Source organism: Pavona decussata, unplaced genomic scaffold (assembly GCF_977016875.1).
Source record: "Pavona decussata unplaced genomic scaffold, jaPavDecu1.1 SCAFFOLD_11, whole genome shotgun sequence".
Classification (NCBI taxonomy): Eukaryota; Metazoa; Cnidaria; class Anthozoa; order Scleractinia; family Agariciidae; genus Pavona; species Pavona decussata.
Window position 1 is genome coordinate 2,186,934 of NW_028145434.1, and position 17,535 is coordinate 2,204,468.

Sequence of the window (17,535 nt, forward strand, 5' to 3'; positions counted from 1 at the left end):
CTCAGTCTGTGTTGCCCGACTGTAGTGATCCAAACGTATGTAATGTATCTATACTTCATTGCCAGCTTCTTTCAGGCATGAGGGAAACTCCTGAGTCCTGAATATTTTTTGCATTTTTATTTCCATTCAGTAACATGATCGTACCCATGCCGCTCACTTTGTTTTCCTAGTTTTCATGCATTGTGGATAGTTTGCCTATGCCGAAAGTGAGACAACCATACGATGATCTCCTTCTTTCTCTCTGCTCACAGTAGGAACTTGGTGCGTAACAGTGGTTTGTTTTGCCTCGGACTGAGCCAATAAGGTACAACATTGGTGTGCGTTTCAAAAAGTTACATGCCAATTAATATCCATGCAATTTTCGGCGAATCTGTAAAACACTTTCCCCTCCATCCGCCATCTTTGATTCAAGGGAAGGAAGGGCCTGAAAACGAGTTAAGGTAGATAATTTCCACGCCAGTCCTTCGCGGAAGTCAAACTTTTTTGCACAGGACACCCAGATTCCTACACAACATTCATTCATTCATTCATTCATTCATTCATTCATTCATTCATTCATTCATTCATTCATTCATTCATTCATTCATTCATTCATTCATTCATTCATTCATTCATTCATTCATTTATTCATTCATTCATTCATTCATTCATTCATTCATTCATTCATTCATTCATTCATTTCATTTTATTTCATTTGGCTACCCTGTGGTTGACTGCCTTTTCAAACAATGACGTGGTAACGACTCACGCATTTGGGTTGTATTTGTCTCAAACTTTGCCTTTAAAGTTTTCACGGTTTTGGTGACTGAAAATCGACGTTGAAATGTCTTTGAGGACGAACGAAATGTCGTCAAACTTTTCAGAAGGCAGAAGGTAAGTGTAGAGAGTTTTTTAAATTAATCACCCCGTTATCTGAGCATTGCGAATTTTGAGTGGTAACATGGTTAAATTAGCTTCACACAATCGGATTAAACTAGACGGTAACTACGAATTCGTATTTCATTAAGGCATTGTAGCGATCAAACTAGTATGCGTCTCTGTTCTATTCAAAAAGCGGCGTTTTGATGCATGAAACCAAAATGTATAGAAAAAGCTTTGTAATGAAAATTTATGCTGCGCCAGTGAGATATTGATGTCATGAAAGATTAAGCGCATGGCGGCCATGTAGCTGTAACATGACATTTCCCAAGCCTCTCGCAGAATATACTTCAACTCTTTCAAAAGAGGACGAAATAAGTTCTTTGCATGAAGGGGTCGTGTCTTATTAACTCCGTAAGAACGATAATGTATTGTTCATATCAAAACAGCAAAGACGGCCTATCAGGAAGTAAAAAGCGACCTCAAAGACAGATTGAGCTAGATTACAAGTAATGTAAATAAAAATTTAGCTTTCTAAAAGGCGGAAGTTGAATAATTTGCTGTTCGTGATTCATTGTTCATAGATGAAATTCTGATTTCAGCGGTTGGAACCAAAATCCTTTTACTGAATTCAGTGAACGTTGAGCACCGATCTGAAATTTGAAAATTAGTTTGAAACAGTGTACATGTGAAACGCTTGAACGCCTTTATATCATTTGACACTTTTCCAGCATAAATTACCTCACAACCGTCATTTTTACAACCTTGAAAATGGAATAATGATGATTTCGAACTTCGGATTTTTTCGCTTGTGTTCATTTTTACAATAAAGAATCGAAAAATTGTCAAATACTTTGTTCGTGGCTAGGCTGACGCGGCGTTTCGTCTCGGCCAAGAGACTGTTCAGAGACCTTCAGAATTTATATGCAAACTCGTTTGTATCACGCCCAAAGTCCCGTTCGCAAATTCATGATGTTAGCAGTCTGGCCCCGGCTCAGCTATCGCAGAAGGATTCCCAACCGCACGTAAACGAGTTGAAATTTATTCAATAAAGAATTTTCATTTTTAGGTGTGAAACTTGTCTCAATAAAGCGAGAACACAATAATTAGAAACGAAAAAACAAACACTGGGGAACTAGAGCTAAGAAAAGGAACGATCGCAGCGAAATAATAGATACCCTGACACTAAATCTTAAAGTGTAATCCAGCGCCTTAATTGAAGGAGACCGACGACCAGTATGTAATAATTATAACTGTGATAATCTTAAAATGAATCAGAGCTGTTAAGTAGCTTGCGAATATATATATATATATGTTGAGGTAAATGGACCGTATTAACATTTCCAAAATATTGTAAAAAGAACATCCTTTTCCTGAAAAGGGTTTAATATGATACCACTATCTAATCAGACTGAATTCGATGGCGAGGATAGTTCTTCATACAAACCAAATCAAGACTACAAAGAAACGTAAGCTTGCATAAGTGCATGAAGGTATTACAGTATTCACGAAATCGAAAAGGCCACATTTGCGATCCACGCCCAAGAAGCGCAAAATACTATTTATACCAACTTTAATCTCATGGGTGCGGCCTCACGCCTCACGGGAAGCGATGAATATGAGTGAGGGAGTTAGTCTTGTGATTTTAGCAAGGAATTATCTTGCTTACATTTGCCCTTATCCAAAAAGTTTCTCCAGCCGGTTTCAGCCTGCCTCAAATGTCTGTTTTCGCTGAGTCCAGTCAAGCGCTATTGATAACAGGTTGACTTGTGGCAAGTGTTATTAGCTTGTAGATCGATTTTATGTGAATTCGTTCAGGAATTTTTGATAATATTTGAGAGTGATTGGAGAAAAAGATAAATGTGTAGAAATTGAGAAAAATGAGAAATAAAAAGATTTAACGAAGTCTTTTAATATTTAGAATTTTAAGTAAATAATTGAGATATGAACGCCAAAAACAATCTACCCCATCACCGAAGTGTTTCTGAGCGGTTCTGTAAATTCTTTATTCGTCTTTTAATCCCTACTAAATCCAGCGACATTGCTCATCTTCAGGCAACTAATCGCCCACTTTTCGAAGAAAAGCTCTTTTTCCCTTTAGGCAATTAATCAATCACCCCGGCTCTTCAAAGAAAAGAGTCTGTATTCTTATTCTACGTTATGTTAACTTCAAATTCAGGACTTTATTGTTCATCAATCGTTAAGAATAGAAAAAAAGACAAAATTCCTTCGAACAGTACAAAACGTTTTCTAGAACACACTGCCGAATGCTGATATTTGATTTCGGGAAGTAAAACCTTGTTTATTTGCCTTTTTTGGGCGAATTAAGCGGAAGTGGAATAATTTTCTTTTACTAACATTCGTTCATTCGCATTATAGAAATTCTGAAATTTAGAGGATCAAAATTAAATTTTTCAAAATTCGGTCAGTTTTTGGTGCACAGGCATGGACTTGAATGAGCCTCAAAAATTGCTAAGAAAAATGGTCAAAAAGTGAGCCTAAACACTGTAACTACATGATGTCGTATTAATTGCCAAAAGGTTAGGCACAAACACGATAGAAAATTAGAGACATAATAACAGGTTCGTAAAAATCTTCCAAACCAAAAACGCTACCAGACGAACTTTAAATTCATTGCGCCATAATACATTGTTTTTAAGGCTCACTGAACTTGACGTTTTATTCTTAATCCCTTTAAACTGTTGATGAAACGAACTTTCAAACTTTTCAAGCTTGAAATGTTACTGATTAAATTAGTCTTGTCTTTCTTTATCGGCAATTGTTTTATTCGAATTGTAATAACGTCTGCTCTTGGGTAGCTATTAACAAGCAATATATATGGAGAATAATAGACGACATAATTCTTTTCTCACACCACATCAAATTAAAAATGCGGTAATCTTCAGGGGAAAGAATTTAACAAGAATAAAATAATCAAGGAAAATTAAGGATAAAAAGGTAACACGACGTTTCGAATTCGATCCTTATTAATTAAAATATTCGTATAGCAAAATCAAACACGGAAGTGAAAGCATTGTCAGAATCACTGGCAGTAATTCTACATTTATTTAAAACAGAAATTAACAAAATGGAAAGGCAACTCAGACAAGATGCCGTTAAAAGTTATTGACCACAACAAAAAAAGGCTCTCCACAATTCAGAAAATTAAAGAGAAGAATGAAGACATTGTGAGAAAGGCTACCGGGAGTTTAAAACGTTGACATGTGGAAATCCTTTTTTCTTTTAACTCCCAGCTGTCAATAAAGTATACACTGGCTGGATTGAGGGATTAGAATACTACAGCACACTTTTACGGTACAATGTATTGACAAGGTGGCTCTCTTGAGCTTATTTTAAAACTGCGTTTAAAAATAACCCAAGAAGACTATTCTGATCCACTGTGAAAAGAAACAGATAATTAACCAAAATGAGACTATTAAAATTTTCTGACAGTTGAACTTCCTTAGCAACCTCAGTTTAATGCATAACTCTTGTAATATTTTGTGGAATTTGTTATTTTTTATTCTTCACCCCGTTATAGTACGCATTTGTACATTAAACATCTACTGCTCGTCATAAAAGAGATCATTGTTCTTTTAGTGAAATTATACAAATTCTGGCATCATACAGGACACACGAGCTTGAAGATGAGAAATCAGGACACGACTTAGAATACTTAGTGAAGGAAAATCAAACAATTCATGCAGTCGCTTTCGCTACAGTCCCAGTGATAGAGACTAAACTGCCTAAAAATGTTTATTTACAAGTCTCACGTATTCCATCACACAATTCATGCAGTCGCTTTCGCTACAGCCCCAGTGATAGAGACTAAACTGCCTAAAAATGTTTATTTACAAGTCTCACGTATTCCATCAAACAATTCATGCAGTCGCTTTCGCTACAGCCCCAGTGATAGAGACTAAACTGCCTAAAAATGTTTATTTACAAGTCTCACGTATTCCATCACACAATTCATGCAGTCGCTTTCGCTACAGCCCCAGTGATAGAGACTAAACTGCCTAAAAATGTTTATTTACAAGTCTCACGTATTCCATCAAACAATTCATGCAGTCGCTTTCGCTACAGTCCCAGTGATAGAGACTAAACTGCCTAAAAATGTTTATTTACAAGTCTCACGTATTCCACAGAAAATTAAATAGAAAAATATCCGCTTTGACGGCTTATTCCATTGCTCTATTCCGTTAATCTTCACCATTTATTGCAAATTCTGTGATTTTGTTTCACTGGTCATGTAAAACCACTCTAAACTAAACGTGTGAATGGCTAACTATATATATAGGATAGCCTGATCTTGTATGTACGTAGGTTGTATGATTAGTCAAGAGAGGCAAGCGAATGCCATGGATCGATATAACATATTTCAGTGAAAAAATGGGTTACTGAACAAAACTATCGAATGATCGATGCAAATTTTTGTAAGCCAAGCGCACCAGTTAATTTTTGTTATTGAAATAAGTCTCAGAATTGCCCCTCTACCTCGAAAGGCTACGTTGTATATATACAGTTTATAAATCTGATATGAATAGCTGTACTCGACTTATAACTTGCCCCTCGATTACTGACCAAGCAACGCAGCGATAAGAAGCTGTAATCTCTGATAGCAAAACAAACTAGATATAAAGTAAGACTGAGAATTATTAGTCACCGGAAACAAACGTCATCAGCAATTCGCCTGAACATAAATTTATTGAATACAACTCGACTGAAGAGGTTGATCAATTACTAAATATCCAGGATCTGAAGAAGAAGGATCTCTCTTACTTTTTTTTTTCTTTTTTTCTCTTAATAAGTATAAGGAGTAAAAGGATCATTTTGTTCGCTTAGTTAGGTTAGAACCGAAACAGGAACTTGATTGCAAATTTCTACTACTTGTAACTTCGCAGTCCAGACTACACAAATGTAACATAACATAACAACATTTTATTCAGGAGTCTTCAATACCAATACAAAAACATCCTGAAAAGGGAAATCGTGAGGTTAACCCTGCGGTATAAAAACAATTTCCCCAACTAAAAACTTACAAAATATTTTAAAATTTCTAGAACTAGGTAAAATTCGATGGCTACTGATTCAATAAATATTCAAGTTAATTTTAAGTCTACTCTTAAACAGATAATGATTCGGCATGTACAATATATCCTGGCAAGTCACTCAATTTCCTTACAATGCGAATAAAGAAAAAATATTTTTAGCAATTACAAACCGCTCTTCTCAAGTAAAGTTAGCTCTTGTGTGTCGAGTAGTTTTGGCAAACTCAAAGAAACATGGGAAAGAGAGGTGATCAATACCAAAAACTATCTTATAACATTGAACCAGAGATAGAAATCCTCTTCTCTTCTCTAGTAAGCTACAACGATGTGCATAACTCATTTCGCCACGTTTCTGCCCTAGGTAAAGCAAGTCGCGAAGCTCTTCTTTGAACCTTTTCTAGCGCCACAATATCGTTAATCAAGTACGGGCTCCAAACAGGAGCCGCATACTCAAGTTAAGGCCTGACCAGTGACTTGTAGAGCTGCGAAAACACATCCCGGTTATTTGTTCCAATGGACCGCTTTATGATACCCAATTCCATATTTGCCTTATTCACCGTTGCAAACACATGCTTGCCCCAGGACAGGCCAGAAGAGATGGCCACCCCGAAGTCCTTGGTGTTCTCTACCGACCTAAATTGCCCTCCCAGCGAATAAATAGGTTTGGTTTTAACCTTTCTATGTGTAATACCTGTTGATCACATTGGTTCGCTGGTGTGCGGCGATATACCCTGATCATAGACAAAATACCGGGCGTCATTTCGGACAAAGCAGTTGGTCAGTGCGAGCTTATACCTAATACAGAAAACAAGCTTAGATCTTCCGTTGATCACCAAGTAGGCAAAACGGTAGACTTCCTTTTCAGTTATCGCTTCTCACTGCTACTAATGTATCATTGATAACCGGGATTGCTCGATATGCAAAGGAAACATGGACCTTTATTTATAAAGTTTGGCATGCATTGGTACGAAAAGACACAGACGCCTGGTCAGCATCGAGTGCCTCAGTATAGTGTACGTTTTAACATACAGGATAACAGGTAATGAATAAATGTAAAACACAGCATTTATCTTTGTAAAGCCTTGCTCCTTTGCCCACTACGCACTTCTTCCCTAAAAGGTAAAATCACTTAAATAAAATGGCTCTGCATGTTTAATTTTGTCTTACTATAAAATATATTGTATTTCATTCGAATAAGTGTGAATAAAATTGAATTAAATTGAATTGAATTAATGTTTTGGTTAATACGAAAGACAAAAAAGAACACACTGTGGTAAAGAATACAAGAGACAAATTTAATTTACAAATTCTAAAATAAACTGCTAAGCTTTCACTCTCGCTTCGTTTAAAAAGTCTCATTCGTTTGATTCCATCAGAGTGATTCCCATAGTTTCCCTCAGTATATCATGCTACTTCCAGTATAGTAGTATAAATTCCACAAAACAAGTTGGATGATTTTTACTTCATCATGTACTATTGCATTGAAGACACCACTGATTATATTGCCCGCAACTGTGGCCGAGCGGCTATGTCCGTGGAATTCAGGTAATCCGGGAGGTCTAGTGTTCTATTCCATGATCTCTGACTGGCATGCTAGAGGCAGACTTTTCACGGTGGTTTCGATTTCAACTCCTCAGCCACGCTGATAACAGCACCACTGGCCTGCCCCCTGCAAGTGTTTTCTTCCCATGTTAGTTTCAGGCTAAATTCAGTTATTCTTTTGTAAAGATTGAATGCTTTGCGCCGCTTTCACTCTGCGCTATCAACATTCAATTGGCTGAGATTGTATTTACTGTTTTTGATTTTTGGCCGATCAGCAAAGAAAGAGATACAAACAGAATAGGTGGTGGAAGAGACATAAAGGGAAATCTATGTGCTTTCGAAATCACTTCCTTTTTACAGTAATACTCAAAACGTAGAGGAAAACAAATTTGTAAATTTTCTCCACTGTACGCCGGTTTTAATCTCTTCTGGGGAAAAAATAGGCTTAAAGCAGATTTAAACTGAAGGAGTCCGTCAGCGACCGTGAGCGAAATAAGCTGTTTCTTTTATTTTAACCAACTTTTCTTCTTGCTTTTACGTTTAACATATCATTTTTCTTTTCAATTCAGAATGAAGTGCAAACATATGATGTGATTTGCATATTAAGACTTCCTGGTGGAAATGTAGAGGAATCTTTTCTGCACAAAACAGTAAGCCAAAACGGGTAGCAAACGATTAAGGCAGATTTAAACAACATTACAAATTAGCGAAGGAATAAGTTATTTAATCATTTCGACCAATTTTTCTTCCCGTCGCTACGTTTTACAAATAATCCATCTTCCCAGAATGAAGCGGAAACAAGGAGATTCAGAAAGACCCTTCTGTGAAAACGTAGCGGAATGAAAACAAATAATCTTTTCTGCAGAAAACATTAAACGTAGAGCAGATTTAAACAAGATTGTATATAACAATGTAATAAGCTATTTGTTCATTTTGATTAATTTCCCTTCCTGTTATCAATCTTTACAAATAATTGAGTTTCCCAGAGTGAATACAAATATGTTAGTAAGATTTGCATAAAACTTTTTGCGAAAAAATTAGACCGTTTTTGGATATTTCTTTAGGCAAGATCTCCGTATGTTCTCCATTTTCTTATGGAAGTGATTTTAACATCGCCTGTAGATTAACTTTTGCTACTTTTGGAGACTTCAACGAATTTTTCCGAAAGAACACATTACGAAGTTTAACTTATTTAATAGTGATGTGATATAATCAAGGTAAAGAAAATTTGCTTTATGCGTGTGAATCAACTCCTCGTAGACTTTACAAAATGCGCTTCCCGAACAACGTCTGTTGGGAGTTTTCTGGTGTGTAACGTGCCCGTGATCGAGGATTACGATTTACGTTTTGGAGGAAAACGAGAAGCGACATTGTCGCCTGCCACACTTTAATTTTCTTGTCTTCATGCAGGATCATCAATAACTTCTTGAAGCAAATAACCAAGGGAGCTTCGTCAGACACAAGCACTTTAGAAAGAAGAACATTATTTTGCAACGTTTTTAAGGACCTGTGATGGGTTTAGTATGAATTCTTTGTTTTTGTAATTGAGAAACTTCTACTCTGCTTACTTAATTCATGAGGCAAAACAACTGTCCGCCGTACTCGTGTTAAGGCTAACTTACTAAACATCGTTGCCCGGCTTCTTACGGCGATCGAATATTAGAGGCTCCTTGAACATTACAATCCGTTCAACGATCTACAATAATTCATGGCCGAGTTCACGAGAAAATTATTTGTCATCTATGCAACATTTTAGTTTCATAAAAATAGATGGTCATTTAGCCTGGTAATAATTTCATGGGTAGTTAGAGGAAGAGATAGTCATTTTTCTTTATTCTTCCTCTTCCGTTGAATACTGATGTTGTGCGCATGTCACTACTCAGATCTTCGCAAATAAGTGCGAACGTGTTTTGGATGGCGTTTCGCGTTTTAATGTACACAAATTGTACCAAAATAAACTTTGAGTCAGTTATCTTCCTCCAATTAACTTTAAGCGTTGCATCATCAGGTTTATTCGTTGGCTTTATAAGCAGGCCAGCAGTGCACTAAGAATCATTGGTTTCACAAGATAGCCTCCAAGCTGATTAGTGGCCCAGCAAGATGATTACCAAAGTGAGCAGTGCCCTTGTCTTTACTCTGGCCATACTGACGTTCTTAACAGGTAACACTCTCTTTCCATAATATAGTAATTTTTGAGATCGTTAACTTAATTTTTTGCTGCTCTAGGTGTATATAAAATAACTTTACTCGCCAAAATATAGAGTGAATATATGAGTAAAAACATTTCTGATGAAGATTCACTTTCCGTTGACAGAGGCCAGGACCGGAGACGCCGTGCAAGTAAAGTTGCGTTACAATCTTAATTTTAAAGCTTCGGATTCTGAGGTGCAGGACATATTGAAAAAGGCAGACCTTGAGAGCCATGGCTTCATCAAAGAAGTTTCTTCCAGGCAGGTGAAAGAGCCTGGGACGAACACAGTCGAATATCAGGTAATAATAACAATAATAATAATAATAATAATAATAATAATAATAATAATAATAATAATAATTTATTTTTAAAACGCTTATTCCTAAAATTCTAGAAGCGCTTCACATCAAAACTGCCTTAAAAATTAAAAAATTTAAATATAACTAAAATAAATAAAAACTGAAAATCAATTCCCAGGGTTTAAAAACTTTTTCCTTAATCTTATTAATCTTCCTTAATCTTATTAATAAGCCTTTCCAAAAAGGAAAGTCTTCAGGCCTTTCTTAAAGCTACCTACGGAATCGTATATTCTTAGCTCCAGTGGAAGGGCATTCCAAAGCTGGGGGGCACATATAGAAAATGCCCTGAACCCGCACGATTTTAAATTGTTCTATTATGCCTTCAGAAGTTGCATATTTCCTGATCTAAGGCTATGGCCAGGTATAAAAGTGTAAAAATTCCTGAAGATAAACAGGTGCCATACTATTCACTACTTTATATGTATACAATAAGACCTTAAATTCTACGCGCTGTTCAACTGGCAACCAATTAAGCTCCATTAGTACTGGAGATATGTGATCATTTTTCCTGGACAATGTAACTAACCTAGCGACAAAGTTCAGCACGTATTGCAGGCGCTGGATCTTATACTTGGGAAGTCCATACAAAAGTGCATTAGAATGTTACTATTATGTGGGAAAATACGAGTTAATTAAAAGAAAAAAACTCCGTCTCCTTGTCATTGGTTAGAACAGAGTAGCTAACTAAAACACAGTGGTGGATCGACGCTAAAAGTTTGGGGTGGGAGGGTTCAGCCCACTCTATAAGGAGTCAACTGTTACTAGAAACTATTAAAACGTACGTTATCAAAACTGTCCGGTGAGTTTTAGAGGATTTGGCTTGTAACGTCCCCTAAACCCCGATAAAAATTCAAGCCCCTCATCGATCCCCCCCCCCCCCCCCCCCTCCTCTCCCTGAACACGAATAAAAAGTGGTGGTGCTTCACTTAAGAATAATTTGAAAAGCGTTCTATGTTAAAATTAAGTGTCATTTGTTGTCATATAACGTTTGACTACCTCTCAATCAGGATTTAATTATCAACGTCTTTTCGTCTTCTCCAGGAATCGTACCTCTACTACAAAGTAGTAAACTGTTCAAGGACTCAGGAGGTTAAACAAGAATTGGACTCTTTGATACCTGGTAATTAAAGTTTCACACATTTATTCACTCATTCACTCATCCAGTCATTGTCATTTATTCATTTGTTTATTCATTTTTTTTTATTTCCATTTACCCAATGCTGTGAGATAAATAAAATAAATAACGATATTTCGGAGATGTGAATATGTCGAGTCAAAAGATCCAGTAAAATCACTAAGATCCGAAATCCAAGGCAATCTGAGAAACATTTACATTCATGATTCAACTGCATATTGGGTCATTTATTGTTTCTTGAAAACTAAGGATTCGAACGCTTCATTATGGTATGTTTTTAAGTGCTGAAAACCAGTTGTTTCTTCCCTCTCTCTCTCAGGTATATTTGGAGACAACTTCGACGCCTCCATGCTAAGCAAGGAAACAAATTCTACAGACAAGATGGGTCAGTGCAGAGTGGGACTGGAGCTTATTTTCAGGAAACCTGGGAACGACTTTGGCCGCCAGACAGCTGACATGGACGAGAGTGAAGAGGCGGATGAGGGAAGCTTTAAGATCAATAGTGGTGTCCGAGTCGGTCAGAAAACCAGCAACTTTTGGGGTGGCAGGCGACGGCGCCGGTTCATACGCGAAGTTACCCGGACCGTCCGCCGGGTCGTCCGCCAGGTCCACAACGCCGCCCGCCGCCGGTTCATCAAATGTCGCCCAGGGTCCATCCGCTTTCGAGGCCCGTCCCGCTACAGCTATCGATCTCCCAGATGCCATATTGGCCGTTAATCTATATCATGATAATTAGCCATGAGTGGATTAGCTCCCTATAAGTTAAAATAAAGTGTATAGAGCGCGCGTTTTTCCTTTTTTCTTTTTCGTTTTAAATCCAGATAATATGTTTCTTAACCGTTTTGTTGTTGATTGAGACGTCGTATACTGAACTGTTTGAATAAGCCATTTCTGAATTGCTTATTGTCTCATTTTCAAAACGTTCCTGAAAGGCGTCCCAGGGCACCGGAAAACCATTTAAACGAATACAAGTTTCATTTAAATGAAACAGAGAAGCTCATATGAAAAGTTTTGCCCTTTGTCTCGTCAGTTTGCGATAGAGGTAAAAGAAACGAGGAAATGACCCATTGTTTATCAGTTTTGGTTGGCGTCGGATGCAGTATTTCAGATGAGTTGACAGAAATAATTTTTATTGATTTATTAACCCATTTTCTTGCACAGAATTAAAATAACTCGAGTAGAATCGCCTGTATGAAGTAAATATAGCAGAAATAAACTCATGGTTAAAGTGATCTTTATCAGAAGCCTCATTACTGCGTTGGGAAAGGTTGTTCTTTGTTCTTCGTTCCATTTCATGACACCATTTCTTGATATAACTTTAGTTGCACGGAAAAACGTTTTTACAATTTTTAAAAACACTTGAAGATGACAGTTTTTACCAGAAAATATCCATTGACCATTCGATCTCAGCTTGACGTGAAAACAAAAAAGAGGATAGACGTCTTTTACAGCAACGTTTTTAATAAATCATGGAACTTAAATTAAGTTCCAGTTGAAACAACAGATCAACCACAACAACTCCTCACTTTCCACAAAGCATGCGCAAGAAGTTGGAATTTGAGATTACTCATTATATCACTGACATACAAACATATCAGAACATGACCCCAAATTGAGAATGACATATCATTCAGTCGACGACACAAGTATACTCCGAAAAAAGAAATCCGAGTTTTCCATTGGTAAAAAGAAGTTGGATTTCTTTTTTTCCGAATATGATTAAAGTCTGTGTCACTGGCTGACTAAAATATACCATCACGTTTATTCCAGGCCATTAACTCTAAATGCATGCCCCCGAAAAACTTTAACTAGACTGCAAGCAGTCCTTTTCTGGATAGTCGAGAGGTCGCGCGAAATAGCCGAGCGCGAAAAAAAAAAAAAAGGAGCGAACGAGCGGAGGGGGGCTTGGGGAGAGGCAGAAAAAAGGGGAAAGGAAAAGAACTTAGCTGTAACAGACGCGTTCAGGGTAACCCCGCCCACAATTCGTTAAAGCCATTAAAAATCCAATTAAAAATGACAGCTAATATATAACAACTCCGCATTGTTATTCAATGACCAGAACATTAAAAGCGAAGACGAAGAATCGCCAAGCTTGGGCATTGATTCGAACTTCTCTGAAGAGCCAAAATCTCTAGACGTTGTGGTGCATTTGAATTTTTCTTCGAGGTCAAGAGTAAAAGAAATCGACGACACAAACGCCCGAATTGTACGTGGCGCAAAACAACTGGAAAGCTGTTGTTAATATCATATTTAAGCATCCTGCGGTGAATTCTGCCGACAAAGCTTGTTTCGCGGATACGAAAATTACATTGTACTTCTTGGCACCAATGTCTTTTTTAAATAATTTCGGGATCTTCTCGAAGACAACTGCTTTTTAATAAACCAAAGTCATTTGACTGCAAGTGGTCTTCGATAATACTGCGAAGCGGAACAACAACCACGATCGAAGCCGTGTTGACAGAGTTTTTCGCTATTACAAAGCTTTGATATGTAATGGATTTCCAGAAACCAGCGGGAAGAACGGCCATTACATCTTTTCCTGACAAGAGCGCTTCCACTGCTAGCTTCTGTTCCTCTTTGAGAACTAAGCCGCCGAGTTGATCGCTTAAATTTACGAAGACATCGCTGCTACTCTCCTTTCACGACCGCTGAAGCCATTTTACCTAGTGATCTGAAATGTTGACATCCAAACGTGTGAAGAAGTTAATTACACATCGAACTTGTCTGACAGCAGCTATTGTTTATGGACCAATCGGAATTTTCCGTTGCTGGAGCGACGGGAAATTCGAACGCGTTTGTTACAGTTAAGAGCGCAGTCCCTTTCTTTTCCTTCTCTCCCCCAGTCTCTTCCCGTTTATTTCTCCTCGCTCCAGTCTCGCTGCGCTATGAGCACACCATCTCGACTGACCAGAAAGGGACTGCTTGCAGTCTAAACTTTAACTAGCCACTTACGCCTAATCTAGAAAGGCTACTAAGCACAAAAAGTTAAAACAACTAAGCTCTACTTTGCAGAAAATAATTGCCAAAGTAAACTTTGTTTGACCTCTGACATTCATGTGCAAAGCTTGACTCTCACACCATGACGGTGGAAAAGGTAGCTCAAAAATAATTAATTTGAATTATTTACCCAGATGCGTGCGCACGAACCTGTCGGGATCTCTCGCGTTAAAAGAGCTAGTCTAAAATAAAAATGCTGCTGAAAAAAATACCTCAGATTATAGTCAAACAAATTGTCGTCAGTTTGGCTGCAAGAATGCATGCACTACTGAGACCCGGCTCTTGTATTACTGCAAGCCTGTCCCTAATGCACTAAAGAACCTCAAAGATCCTGGGTGAGCCTAAGAGAAACAGGTGCTTTGACCATAATGCCTCGGGCGATAGTTAAACAAGCGCTCGTCACTTTGGCTGCACGACTGTTTACAATTCTCTGGTGAAACCTTATTTCGATTACTGTAATGTTGTCTGGGATAACACTGTAATAGAACTTTTGCCAATAAACTCCAAAAGCTACAAAACTGTGCTTCTAGAGTCCTGACCTCCACTGCCGTTCACACCACTGAGTACTGAACGGTGATACCTTTTTCAAATGTTGAATTGGAGAAAGCTTGAATCTCAGCGCCAGATACAAAAAGCTTGCATGGTGTAAAAATGGGCTCGCTCATGATTATATTCGATCTAGATTTGTCGAGCGTAGCACCATTACTCGCTATTGTCTTCGCAACACTGAAGATAAACTTGCTGTCCCCCTTCCACGCACCAATTTTCTTAAGGCGGGGGTAAACCTTAAAGCCGTTTTCATGCCGATTAAAATCGGTTTCATGGAAATATCTCGTTCACGTTTCAAGCAATCCAAAAACTCTCTGCTTATCCCGTAAATCTATGTTGTTGGGTGTTTTGTGAATTTTTAGGTGAATTTTGGGTATATTTGGGAGGAGATAGTTTTTCTTGAAGGATTGGTAAAATTAAGAGAAATAAGAAATATTGAAGATTTAGTGAGGTTTTAAAATTAGAATTTGTAGTTAATAATTAATAGACGGATACCCAGTTAGTCCACTAGCAACCTGGGGTGCTCTTGCGTGGTTATCGACTGTCTGTTGGTGTTTTAAAAATCATTTTCTTTCTTTTATCTCTTCTTCAAACCTCTGAAAATCCCATTCAAATTCACGTTTACCCCCACCTTAAGAACAATTTCAGGTATAGTAGTGCGGTGTTATGGAACAGTTTACCAACTCACTTGCGGCAGGCAGGATCTCTAGCATCTTTCCATGCTGGCTGCAGCGGCTTCTTTTAATGTAATAGCCCTTTTCACGGTTGATTTTTCTCATATGCATTACAATGTTATCCAACGTGGATGCGAGGCAATTTAGGGCTAAAACTACAAAATTGCCGGAAATTGCTTCACATACATGCTAGATTTCATTGTAATTCAAATGAGCAGAGTTAACCGTGAAAAGGGCTATTGTTTAATCAAACACGGCTCTCGTGTAAAGCATTAATTTATTGTAGGTTTAGATAGTTTACATTACGAATTTTGTAACTAGTAGTTTTTTAGGTAGTACCTAGTGTAACTGATGACAATGCTGTGGATAAATAAAGTGATTTGACTTTGACTTTGGCTGTCGTAGCAACTGGCAATGGTGTGCACGACTGTTTGGTCCCGGTGGAGGGAGGGTAGAGCGTGTTTCAGCTTGGCCGCCTTACTTTTCAATTGGAGGATTGCATATGAAGTCATGGCGGCCATGTTGGTGGATAGGAACAATAAGATTTTTCTCCTCTGGGACTTAAACTATGCGAGCAAATGTAATTTCAAATCGGCCTCGCGCTACGCGCTCGGCCAATTTGAAATTACTCGCCCGATTACTCCTTGAATTGTACTCCACTCAGTCCTATTACCATTACTTATTATTATTATTATTATTATTATTATTATTATTATTATTATTATTATTATTATTATTATAAAAATTTATCAACTTCACCAAATTATTAATTTTCCTATTAATCCTAGAGTGTATCGGTGCAAGAAACTCAAGAAAATATCAGTCAGTCATGAGATGTAAAATGGATAACAACAGCTCGAATAAAGTTATTTTGAGGAATAAATTCAGCCAAGAATCGCACCTCTACCAGACCTTGATTGAATGGCTGTTAGTGTAGAAAAACCCTATCTACAATATGAACAGATTAATATGGTAAATGGATAAGGCTTTTCCGCACTCACAGGGTACAGAATCCTTCCTTGTGTTCTCTCAGAATGAACAAGCAAAGCGGTTGGTCAAACGTTTCCTTTTTCCCAGCCGGAAATGAAGAATTTTATGCCGAACGCTTGGAAAAGCTGTGTTACCTATTATACAATGAACTGCGTAAAACTTGCGTTTTGATTGGTCTAGAGGAGTGTGTGATTAGAGTATAGACGCACGATTGACGTCATCGAGTGGTGTGACCAGCGCACGTGATCAGAGTCTAGAGTCCAGCCAGAGCGACTGGTCAACAAAGTTTTGCAAACTGTTTTTGCAAGTACTAGTAGCGGACAAACACAGGCAAATTTTCGCAGGAAAGGAAAACTGCCCAATAAAAAATTGGTCAAAGACTGCTGAGAGTGACCTCAAACAGGATAAGAGAGCTAGAACTTTGTTGTGACGTGAAAGGGAAGCAAATATTTGTCGAAATATGTCGCCGATAAAAAATCCGGTAATAACAAATCGCAGTGAAACGACTTACATGCTGTAATATTTTGGGGTCAGGATTTCCTTCTGGAATAAAGGTTAGTTTTGAAAATATTGTTAGTGAAATTCTTTCAGATTATACTCTAATTTAGAAGATCACGATTGCATGTGTGTAGTAGTCCAAAACTGAGTTTGTTGGATAGTTTTTGACTCAGCTCAGGCAACGCGATGCCAGCTCACGAAATGTGTTGAAATGTCTTGGTTATTGTATAAAACAAATAGATTCCATTTTGCCGTGGGTCTGTACTCTGATAACGCACAGAGGACGTCAAAACGTGGTGAGAACATCAGTCACGCTACTCGCCTGCGGCTCGTAGCGTACTTCTTTGTTCTCACCACGTTTTTACGTCATCTGTGCGTTATCAGAGTACAGACGCACGGCAAAATGGAATCTATTTGTTAATTTGACTTTGATTTAATGGCAATAAGAACTTTGCCTTTTTTTATAAAGACAGGGAAGTAACTTCTTTAAACAGTTACAGGACATCAACATCTGTCTTGTGTAAAGGCAATTCAGCACTTGAGAATGTTGCTGGCTAATTGTGATTTAGACAAGTTGTAGAGAAGTTCGAAGGAGAGGACAGCATTATCAAAATCTTGCAGATTATCATTGGCAAGCGAATGTTGCTGTGATCCAAAGAGCAAAGCAGGTTCTCGTCTTCCCCCTCAGTAA

At 37.8% G+C, this 17,535-nt stretch overlaps 3 protein-coding genes across 10 annotated transcripts in view; 2 read left to right on the forward strand and 1 right to left on the reverse strand.

Moving 5' to 3' along the window:
- Window positions 1-17,535, forward strand: part of LOC146488159 (uncharacterized) — a 538,028-nt gene that overhangs the window by 330,054 nt on the left and 190,439 nt on the right. The gene's annotated exons all lie outside the window — the stretch shown is intronic.
- Window positions 1-17,535, reverse strand: part of LOC146488171 (uncharacterized) — a 286,546-nt gene that overhangs the window by 64,466 nt on the left and 204,545 nt on the right. The window lies entirely within an intron of this gene.
- Window positions 746-12,368, forward strand: LOC146488175 (uncharacterized). Its single transcript, XM_085122139.1, has 5 exons — window positions 746-873; window positions 9,485-9,612; window positions 9,766-9,941; window positions 11,043-11,121; window positions 11,456-12,368. The coding sequence occupies exons 2-5, from the start codon at window positions 9,552-9,554 to the stop codon at window positions 11,851-11,853; spliced, it is 714 nt and encodes a 237-aa protein (XP_084978265.1). The 5' UTR covers window positions 746-873; window positions 9,485-9,551; the 3' UTR covers window positions 11,854-12,368.

Excerpts from the sequence above, each read along its gene's own strand:
- LOC146488175 (XM_085122139.1), top strand. The coding sequence starts at position 9,552 with ATGATTACCAAAGTGAGCAGTGCCCTTGTCTTTACTCTGGCCATACTG. Across the intron at positions 9,942-11,042 it reads CGAACACAGTCGAATATCAG|GAATCGTACCTCTACTACAA; the intron begins GTAATAATAACA and ends CGTCTTCTCCAG. Across the intron at positions 11,122-11,455 it reads ATTGGACTCTTTGATACCTG|GTATATTTGGAGACAACTTC; the intron begins GTAATTAAAGTT and ends TCTCTCTCTCAG.